The sequence below is a fragment of the Egretta garzetta genome, unplaced genomic scaffold (assembly GCF_000687185.1).
Source record: "Egretta garzetta isolate BGI_Z169 unplaced genomic scaffold, ASM68718v1 scaffold375, whole genome shotgun sequence".
Lineage (NCBI taxonomy): Eukaryota > Metazoa > Chordata > Aves > Pelecaniformes > Ardeidae > Egretta > Egretta garzetta.
The window spans coordinates 1,228,463-1,239,540 of record NW_009259786.1 but is presented as its reverse complement, the minus strand read 5'-3'; the positions used below and the strand labels follow the sequence as shown (position 1 = coordinate 1,239,540).

Sequence of the window (11,078 nt, the reverse complement as noted above, 5' to 3'; positions counted from 1 at the left end):
AATATGGGTCACTGTAAGTCACCTTTTTTTTGCATTTGGGAGAGTTTTGTACTACAGGTCATGGAACATAGCATGGAACTGACTGCACTTCCTCTTTATGGTGACCACACCATCTTACCTGGTTTAGCTTGTGCATTGGCAATGCCTCCTACCCTTGCATCTGCAGCAACTTAAACCCTTTTAAACCTCATCCTAACAATGGAAACCAAAACGTAGTTTCTCCCCTTTCCTCCCTCTAATCTTGCCCCCCAGCGTCTTTTTTTTCCTTACCCTTTGCTGTTAATAAAATGTACTTGCTTCTGAAATACAGGCTGCAGAGGTAGTTAAGATGCAGAAGGAAAAAAGGTGGCAGCTAAGGATGAGCCCCTGAGAGCCACTTGGAGGGAGAAAAGGTGGAACAGTCACATGAGACATGGGCTGCATCAGGGTAAGAGGAGGATCCTTCAGAAAACAGAACTGAAAAAACAACAGAGAAAAAAATGCAAAAAAGGGGGAATGGTCAGAGATGCCAAAATTACCAGTAGTTCATAAGAAATGCTGTACTTTCTCAGAGGCAGTGTACACCCCCTCACTGTGTATGTGTTCCTAGGATTATGTATTATTTTGTATTTGTCAACATTGAATGTCCACCTGCCATTTTATTTCTGGGTCAGCAATGAACTAATTTTTCCACAGCCATTTGTTACTCATGGTGGCAGTGTCTGGCTCATAGCCCTGCAAAAGGAAAAGAAAAAGGCTCATTTTCAACTCAGGTCCACTTTACTAGCTGACCTGGCATAGGTGCAGATAGATTAGAGAGAAATGGTTTGAATGTCTTGCTGTCAGTAGTGCTATGATAATAGTAGTAACAAGCTAGTTTAAGGCTAGCGTGATATAGTCAGTGTGCAAGCTACAGGAGCACAGTCGGAAACGCCAAAGACATTGTAATGATCTGGCAATAGCTAGAGTTAACTAGATCCTAATTTTAATTGCAGTTTACGCCTGTTACAAGGTCTCCTAATTTCATTCATTATTTCCTGGAGTTGGATTTGACCCTGCTGCCTGTAGGGCAAAGTTATCTACCTTTTCTTGTCCCAAGAACTATAAAAAGCAAGGTGTTAAAATTGTCAATTCTCCCAGTTTAGGTCCAGATCTGTAAAGGAGACTGGTTCCCAATCAGACACCAAAATCGGCACCAGATTTCAAGCACTGGGTAATTCAGTGGCTACTACTCCTCCTCTGCAACACCTAATGTCAGACTTCCAGAAGAGCTCAACATCCATTGGATGTCTTAGTAGTCTTCCTGTGTCCAGTGAAGCAGTGTCAGAAATCAGTCTTTTGCTGGTGCTCTGGGAAGACTTTATCATTTGGCTTTCCCTCTGTCTCTCTTTCAGTGGACTGGTGATTGTACTGGTTTTAAATATCTACTCTGCTAATAGGGTAAATAAGTATATGCATTTTTTTCCAAGCAGGTTTGGTGGGGTTTTTTTCCCTTCCATCGGGGACCTCTGAAGGCAGACCTGTCAAATCTGTGAATCTGCTGGTGCACACAGAGAGCGATCGAACATCAGATGAAATGTGCGCATTCATGTTCCCATCCTGGATGTAAATGAATGGGCTGAATGAACACATCGGGGAGAACCCCAGATCTAACTCGCAGGTTTTCCCCGCCTGCCCCCCCCTCTGGACACCCCATGCATTTCTCCGGCAACACCCTCTCTTCCACAGGGGCTTTGCAACCCAGCCTCCTCCACTCAGACACCAGCTTCATTTTCTGGTGTTGCTGCAAAAAAGGTGCCGCCTGTGCTCGAAATGGGATCTTCCACTATTTAGCAAGGCTTTGCTGAATGAGTCATCAGAGCCGGCTGGTATTGGCTGGGCTGGTGAGCACCCAAGGGATTGCCTGGCAGAGGCTGCGAGGCCTCGCTTCATTCACAGAAATGTGGGGATGCTAGCCAGCCCTTTCATTCACACGCACAGAATCTCATTCACATTTTGCAGTTTCGCTAGCCGCTTCAAATGAAGAGAGCCATTTGGGAGCAGTAGGGTTTTCTGGGCAGTAGAGACATGTAAAAATAGGCTATGGTGTGTATATTTGCTGTTGCTATGCTAGGAAGATGAAGAGAGGAATGAATGCTGTGTGGATGCTGTAGCAGGTTTGCAGAGTGGTGATGAAAGGCTATTCTGCAGATCACTAGAAACCTGCCTTTACACTGACTAGGACACTGCCATTACTCATCACTGCTGGGATAAGAGGTGCTGACTTAATTTAATGTGTCATGAATATACTAATGAAATACCTGTATTTTAAGCTGGCTGTTTCACTGTTTTTGCACTTTGTATGCTGCAGCCTTTAGTCATGGGAGAGGGAAGGAATTCCATAGGATTTTTCCTTTGAATTGTGCTGCCATTAGTCATTTGTCTGAAAAATAACTTTGCACTACGCAACTTCTCTGGTCTGAATTTGTTTGTAATGCAATGTATTGTCCTACATCCAAAAGATGTTTTGCAAAGAAGATCAATTTATAGAAAAGAGCCATATGGCTTGTGATGGGCATTGTGTATCACAGTGCTGTACACATTTTCTATTTTTAAAAAAAATGTAGGAGAAATGAAATACCTGTTTTCTGCATGTTTTACTGCTTCTCAGATCAAGTGTTTGTGGCTGACATTTATGCTTAATAAAACCTGGTGCATTTTTTTTTTTTTTATTTTTCACTGCAGGTTGTCAATTTGCTGCTACCTGGACTTCTGAATATTCTTTTAGGTTTTTTCAGTTTTTCAGAATTAAACCAAACATTCCAGTGAATTGAAGATCCTCTTTCTTCATGTTTTTCTTCGGAGTGAATAGCAGTGGTGAAAGAAAAAAACATCTGTTAAGCCTGTTGTCGGATATCAGAAAAATACTTTTCTTCACACATAGGTACTTTATGTAATTCCCGCATTAAAATAGAAGGTTGTTGTGGAGTAACAGGGGAGAAGGAATTCTTTCTCTATCAAAAATTGGATGTAACAGTTTCTGTGAGAGATAGCACAAAGGCACTTGTAAAGTCTGTTAGACTGCTTTTGTGGAAGAAAATGTGTATATTCTTTAGTACTGTTGTCTGTTTTTAGAATACTTGTGTGCTTAAAGGTATTCTGAAAACCTTTAAGGTGTCTGTGTTTTGCCTGGGGGGGGGGAAGGGAGAGGGGGTATATATGTATAAATATTATCCAGACGTTTGCTATCTAATTGTGCCATCTTTATAGATTCACAAATGTGTGAGGTGGAAGAACATTTAAACAGAAGAATAAAGCATGGTATTCTATAAAGGCTGAAAGGTTGGAAGGAAATATCTGTTTGAAAAGAAAGGAGAAGGAAATTTGAGAATTGATTGGTGCTAGTATGCTGTAAGTGGGTGGATGGGGTTTTTTTCTCTTTTTTTTTTTTTTTTTTTTTTGCTACAGGAAGTGATTTGCAGTGTTCACTGAGCCTTTTGTTGAAAAGGGTCCTTCTCATTTGTGTGAGTCATGCTTTTGCTGTGAGCGAGTTGGCAGCTCTAAGCAGGACTGGGATCTCTGTCACAGAAAACTGTTACTTCACCCAACCTTAACGGGGAACCATAAGAAATTTCTTAAAAATATCTATTTTTTTGTTCTTCCTTATACTCTTTTTTTACTCCAAAATCTGTTATCCATCCGTATTGTTATGAATTGCCTGCTATGTTAGTACAGGCATCTCCTGCGTTGGCATCAGATTTGCCAGAACATATGCAGGAAACCAGGTAGAAGGGCATGCTTCAACGTACCAAGTATAACCGCTTCAGGAATGATTCGGTGACATCAGTTGATGATCTTATTCACAATTTGTCCATGAACAGCAAGGTCTCAGCAGTTGCTACGACTTCAACAGCACCTTCGTACCTGGTCTCGCCAGAGGTTCTCCGCAAGGACCAAGAAGATGGACCCACCACCCTGTGTACCCTCATCCATAAAGTGTCCCACTTGAAACTCTCTCACACGGGCAGCCTTTTGGGTATCAAAAACCTCTCCTCTGCAGTAAAGGAGCTTGCTGTCTCCAAGTTGCAGGGAAGCTCGAGTGCTTCTAGCTCAGCAGCAGGGGCTTCAGACAACACATGTAACCTTGTCTCTGCCACTTCGTGTTCTCAGCAGGACGTGAGCAAGATGAGTATGGGGAAAAAAACATGGTCAGAGGAAATGCACCTGGGAGGTGAAGACTGGAATCAAAGCAGGAGCTTTGTCAATAAACCCTCTCGAGGATGGCTGCACTCGAGTGAGAAGATCCTGGGACCTGGTGTGACATACATTGTGAAGGTTGGTCTGATTTCTTCCATTCTCTGTTTTTTTCAATGAAAAATTCTCTGCTGGTTTTGATGACAGGCTAGTCAGGCTGAAAGGATCTCTGTATATTCCTTTTTTTGTGCATGGTATATAAATGCAGGAAGGCAGGGTTGGGAAGCTGTGTTAATTTGTTAAATTAGAGCAAACCTGCAAATAGGTTCTTTGTCAGATTATGTTCTACAGCTGTGTAAAAATACTGTTCCTAAGCTAAAAGCTGGTTTTCTTACTTTTTCTTGTGCATTTTTTTTTCCTTCTTCTGAATTTAGGTTTTCAGTGTTATCTAGCATACTGTATATATCTTGGATACATAGGCTTTCAATATGTCTGGTGCAACATACAGGGGGAAAGAAAGACTCCTGGATGTGTGAAGAACTGTTAATCTTGCATGATATTTCAGTTTGAAAATACCTCTAAGGTCATGTGTGTTTTTAAAATGAAATTATATCTGAAATCTTAGAGCAGCAAGGCACAGAGTGCAATTCTTCTCATGTTCCACAAATAGAAATACTGTTGTGAGTAGAGCAGGAAAATGCAGCTTGTTTTACATAATGAGAATTCAACCACCTGAAATGTTATTGCTCTTTTCAGTTCATTGATGCAGCATGTCAAGAGCAAAGAATCCTAAATTTACAGGGTAATATTTCCATATGCTTTGAAAGTGTTTTGAAATGACCTGTTAAATTAGAGTCTTTGAGAGAAGGGTATGTGCAATGTTTTTGCAGTCAGGTAAGATGCTGGTTACACCTACCAGCACAGTGTGCAGAAAGTGTAAAAATAACGTTCTTGTCCAGAATTCGTTCTTCGGTCACCATGTTTTATTTGCCGAGTGGCTTTTGTATCTTAAGTGTCGAACTGTTTTGTAGCAGGCTGTTGATGAGATTACAGGTCTATTTTCAATCTCATTTTATTTTGGGTATAAAAGCCACAGTGCAACGCTGTATCAGGATGTTTTAAAACTGAATGACAGCCTTGTTGCTTAACTCTTACTGGTTTTTCTCGTCTCATTATTAAAAGCAGAGTGTATATTTAGCAGTTGGAGCACTAGGAAGCAGTTTTCGTTTCTTTCTGTTAGTGGTGATGGTAGATTTTGCAAATGATGGTAGACTGAGTAAGTTGGCCAATTCAGAGCACTACTGAAATTGTACTGGCTTTTTTACCTTGAGATTTACTGGAACTACAAAACAGTCAGTACTACCTTTCAGAACACAAACTGCTGCTCTGTTACTGTTCGAGAATTGTCTCCATAAAAATAACCCACTGATGGTGGATATAGTGGTGTTGAGACCCCATTGTTCTTTTGCACGGAAATATTCTGGTTAATGGAAGGTCATTTACCATTTTCCCATTAGTGCAGGGAACTCAGCTATTTTATTTTTTATTTTGCTTAGGGTATTGTAAGTAGGCAGGTAATGACCGTGAGAATTCACTGCTGCTGTTTGTTTCACCTGAAGTGATCATTATGAAGCAGAACAAACACAGTACTCATTTTCTTAATTTTTTCACTGCTTGACCTTCTGTGTGCTAGAGGAAACTGATATCCTTGAATTGTAAAGAGTATTAGAATTGTATATAAGTGGAGTTACATTTAAAGTTAATAATTAACCCGTATCTAACACTGATAGTAGAACAAATATTTTAATTAGCGCAGCTGGTATCAAATACATGAAAGGGTTTTTATACACGTTATGTGTATTAGAATTTTCAAAATAAATCATTAGCACCATACAACTTATGTTTTAGGTGTTTGTTAATGTCACTAAAATGTATGGAATCTAGATTATTGTTGCTATTAAAAAAATAGGGTGATATCTTCAATTTACTGCTCTCTGCCATATAGAGTCACAGAACAGTGCTCTAAATGTAAAAACAAAGGTTAAAAATAAATACCAAAATCAGTGGTTAATGAATGAATGAAAATAAACCAGTCCTGGTTAGTTCATAATTTGCCTGTTCATTAAGTATCTCAGAATTTTCCTCAGCAACTGCAGATAAGAATAGAAGTGCAGTTCCCACATCATTAAACATTGTTAGTTCCCAGGGCTCTTATGCATTCAGACCATCAAATCAATACATAGATAATGCACACTGAAGGGAAACATTCCTTGGATACCTCATGGCTATATTGACTATCTGGGGGACTCGCACCGTGTTTAATTAGTACCATATGCCTTGCAGAAGATTCCATATGCCATTAGTTAAATGAGACAAAATTAAATTTGCTGTTAACCAGCAAAGCTTTTATCATATTGTGTGTAAATATGCACTGGTTTACTATTTTCTCATTAATCCACATTCAAACCATGAAAATTACCTATGGGACAGGGTAAATTGTAACTACTGGGCAGTTTGATTACTCACATTGGAATCTTCTGAAGTAAGAGGCACAAAGTTCCTATATGCAATGTATGACAAATCTGTAACTTTACTGCTCTCCCCACAGTCTCACATATTACCCATTTTTTAAATGGACAGTGTAACTCTAATGCTTAAAAATGTGTGTAGGGTTATGGTAAACAGGAACTGTATTCTGATTTTCATGGTCTGCTGCAATGGAATTATTTTCCGCCATAAAAATACTGGCACTTTCTGTATTTTTTTTTCTCCATGGGGATTTCATGTTGCTTTTTTTATATATTATTTTAATGGGAAAATTTTCACAAGAACAAAACCAAAAAATTTGTAACTAATTAGACAATGACCACAGCCACATTAGGGGCCATAAACCAGTGAAGTACTGATATTTTGCTTAACACTACTGCTGAACAGCTCAACAAATTATGGATTGATGAAAAAAAAAAAAAAAGAAATTGTTTGCTCTGATGGAAGTCATTGAAGAGTTCAGTGTTTTCCCCATAGAGGGACTGATTACTGTAGGGAGTGATTATAAATGTTTGTGTTGTCAGAAAAACAAATACATATAATAAAAAAGTGTAAAACTGTGTAATGTAACAGTAGTTAAATGTTTCAGTGAAATCTGTTTGTTTCCAATTATAAATGTCTACTGATGAGTTTTAACTGGGTATTGGCATAGATGTTTTGGGTTTTATTACATTTAATTAAGAGTACAATCAACAGTCAAGAGGCAAGTGTATGTGTGTCTTTAGGTAACTCATGGTTGGGTTTTGTAGCAAGTGTTGATGAGCTTAAAATGCTCTTTCTCAGCAGTTCAAAACTAAATAATCCCAAAATACTATAGCATGATTTTATAACCCTATATACAGAATAGCTGAAAAAGCTAACGGACCATAAAACAAAGACAGTGGTATAGAACAGACCTGGGTAAATCTAGTGTTTGAAAACAAATACAAAGATAGTATCTTAGAGGTAGGAAGGAAAAATGACTTAATCTAAAAGATGCACCGCAGACCAGGAAAATAGTATTTCAGTGAAAAGCATATTAAATTATTAATATTATAGTAAAGCATCTAAAGAGTAGAATCCTAACTACAATTATTTCTTTAATGTTTTAATACTTTAATGTCTTGGGAGGGTATAACAATGATTTACATCTGATGAGGGAAATAGACATCTTTTGTGAAGCTGTTCAAATAAATCACCAAGTAGAGGCTTCAGTTCTGCAAACTTTTCTGCTTGACACTCTTTATGGGAATATTCTTATTGAAATAATTGAGGCTACTCCTATATGCTGAAAGTTAAGTATGTGCTTAAGGATGAACTGAATTGCTGTGTTGCATGCTCTTACTGCATCCTTTTGTTCTGTACTACAGCATTTCCTTCAGCATATATGCAGGGCAGCTGTGATTTTAGCAGGTCTCTGCAGATAGACACAGAATTTACAAAATTACTTTTCTCCTTAGTGGCTAACCCAGACCGCGAAGCACAGCCTTAAGTGGAGCTAACATGGTGGAAACTGCAATATATGTGGCCTTCCCCTGGAAGACTTCAGGGCTTTTTGGACGGATGTTTCTCTTTTTTTCTTTCTGCTGTAACCAGAACTGATTTGCTGCTGGTTTGAAGTAGGAGCAAGATACCAGTGCTTCATGGCTTTGTGGTGGTACTCTTTGCTCACCTGTTTGAAAGGTATCCAGTGTAGCCTGTAAGGAAAAAAAGAGGAGGGTTTCTTGCTTCCTTCTTACTCCTTCAAGTAGACATAAAGTCAAATTTACAATCTACTTGTTAAAAAAAAAAAAAAAATAACATTACAGCAAGATTTTTTAGTTTCTCTTTTTAGTTGATGCTAAATTTATCTTCCTTCATTATCGAAAAATTTGAGCAAGGTTTTTTTTGGTTGGTTGGTTGGGTTTTTTTAATAAGATTCAAATTCTGCTTCTATCAGTCAAGTTGCAGTAGTGCTAATGGTTAATCACTGATAGTTTGACATGGTCTGAGTATAAAACATATTCCATCGGATTTTGTGCATGTGATTCTAATAATAAGGAACACAGTCCCAAAGCATCCTGTTTGCAATGAGGTTTACACGTTTAAGAAGTGGGTTGTGTGTTTCAGCCATATGGTCATGAAAGGACTGAATACTTATCCTTTTGTTCAGAGTCTGCTATCCTCAATCCAGGTAACCAAACGGTGTTAGACAGAGCTCCGGGACTTATGAAACTGGCTTATCACCGTTGATTTTAAAGCTGCATGCATGCAGGTTAGGGGAGAGAGAAGCAAGTGACAAAGACAGCATCAGTTTCAGAAGTTAATCCCTCCTGGTACACCATATTCCTTTTCAATCAGTTAGTATGCTTTGTACTGTCTTTCAGTGTTATTTGGGCCATGAAAGAACAATAGTGATGCCTGTTGCTCTGTCAAAAACCTCTTTTTTGAGCTCCATGGATCTGAAACATTGTGGGTCTGTTGTACAGTCCACTGATATTTCATTTCTCACAGAAATGAAATCAGATCCTACAAGCAAAAATCATACAGCAGAGTCTTTAATTATAATGGTATTCTAATTACATGAATCAAGTACTATTACTGTACATTTGCACACCTTTCATGCAAAGCAAAGCATGTAATGATTTTGGTGCTGAGGGATTCAACTCGCAATGTGTATGTCTGGTCTGCAGCACATTTGGAGTGTTTGCAAAATGCCTTGGAAGCTTTGGCATAATTTCTACACCTAGGGTCATTTTATGAGTGACACAATTTGGGCACTGTTAATGTTGATTTATATAGTTAAAGTCAGAATTGTATTTTTTTAAAGCAAAAATTATGCAGTCCTGCTAGTTATTTACAGTTTTAAAATCCACAAATTTAGCTGGTGGGCTTAGGAGGTAAAACTGCATTCAGTCAGAATTCCTTCTCTGTTTTTCCTTGGAAATCAGATTGTCGGTTTCTTTACTTGTCTTCAAATAATTGTTACAGCAACAATACCACATGCCCAGTGTAAATAACTGCTGCATACAAACATAAAGAAATGACAGAGCTGAACCAAGATCTTCAGGGAAAACCCATGCCTGCCTTTGCTGCCGGAGGCAAGGCAGTCCTTTGTCCCAGTGACTCCTTGGTCCCCTAGCCACATAATCCATTGAGGAGTGTCGTCTGTTAACACACCAGCTATACTTGTGCTGCAGCCTGGCTTCTTTTTATAGGAGAAAGATAAAGTGAATGCACAAATTAAATTTTCTTGTTGCTTGCAATGGGAAAAATGCAGATCTGCCCTGGGATAGTGCCAGAGACAGCCAGCCTTCCCAGCTCCTGATGCTCTTTCAGGGTGATTTACTCCCCTAAGCAATGAAACAAATTCCATAGTCATAGAGGAAGAGGGGTTCAGTATTGCTTCTCTGCAGTCCTACATAGTCATGCAATATTCATATTTCATTTGATTCTATATATTTATGATAAAATGCAATGCAGCTTTACCTTTGGCTGCTCCAGGCAGGTCTGAGGCAGAGCTTGTCCATTTTAGTTGTGATGGGAATAATGATGGGACTTGGTGCAACCACATTTCCACTCATCACTTGTTTTCGGGGGGGGATTGGGCAAAATTTAATAAGGGTAATCTAGAATGATAATCTTAATAAATGATAGATATTCCCCTAGATTGTTCAGATATGTTTTTCATAGGGCCAGGAAAGATTTGAGTCTCAAAATGTTGACTCAGACAATCCAAGTCACAGCTAAAACTTTAAAGACTAAAAAAGGCCCTTTGAAATTAGACAATGACAGGAAAAAAGAGAAAAGGTAAAAATAAACAGGGTATAGGGAGACACAAAGAAGATAATGTGACGTAAACATAAAAAGCTGTCTAGGCCTTTTTTTTTCACAGCACCATCACATTGTATTTGCTGATACAGGGATTTTTGTCTTTTTTTGCTATCTTGGCACAAACTGTGATATTAGACACGTAAGTTGACCAAATACCTTAAATAATAAGGACAAGACTGAGAGAGAGAGATTTTATCTTAAGATATTATCTTAACTTGTTCAGCACCATTTCCGTCCTCAACATGTTGTTGTACTAACATGGTTTTATTCCCATTTTTGGCTCTTATTAGCATGGGAATTATACAGGGGAGTGCATGTCTCATTGGACGCCAGCATCCTGACTGACATTTGACACTGCATACCTCTGATGAAGTAATTATCAGAAACAGAATTGTCTCTTTCCTTATAGACAAGCTGCTTTAATTAACCACAGGACATTTTAAAAGTACCCTAACTCGCAAAAAATTAGAATGTTTCAGAAGTACCACCTTTGCCACCAAATGTAGGGACAAATGTTTTGTTGCCACATGCTGAGTGCAGATGCTGCAGGGTCATTCATTTTTACTTACTTTTTTCTGAAGTCTTGA

General features: G+C 38.6%; 1 protein-coding gene across 1 annotated transcript in view; it reads left to right on the top strand.

Moving 5' to 3' along the window:
- The first annotated feature begins 3,753 nt into the window (after positions 1 to 3,753).
- Positions 3,754 to 11,078, top strand: part of SHC3 (SHC adaptor protein 3) — a 57,051-nt gene continuing 49,726 nt past the window's right edge. Inside the window, exon 1 of the mRNA XM_009639526.1 lies at positions 3,754 to 4,293. Within this exon, the coding sequence (XP_009637821.1) occupies positions 3,754 to 4,293 (540 nt within the window). The remainder of the gene's footprint in view (positions 4,294 to 11,078) is intronic.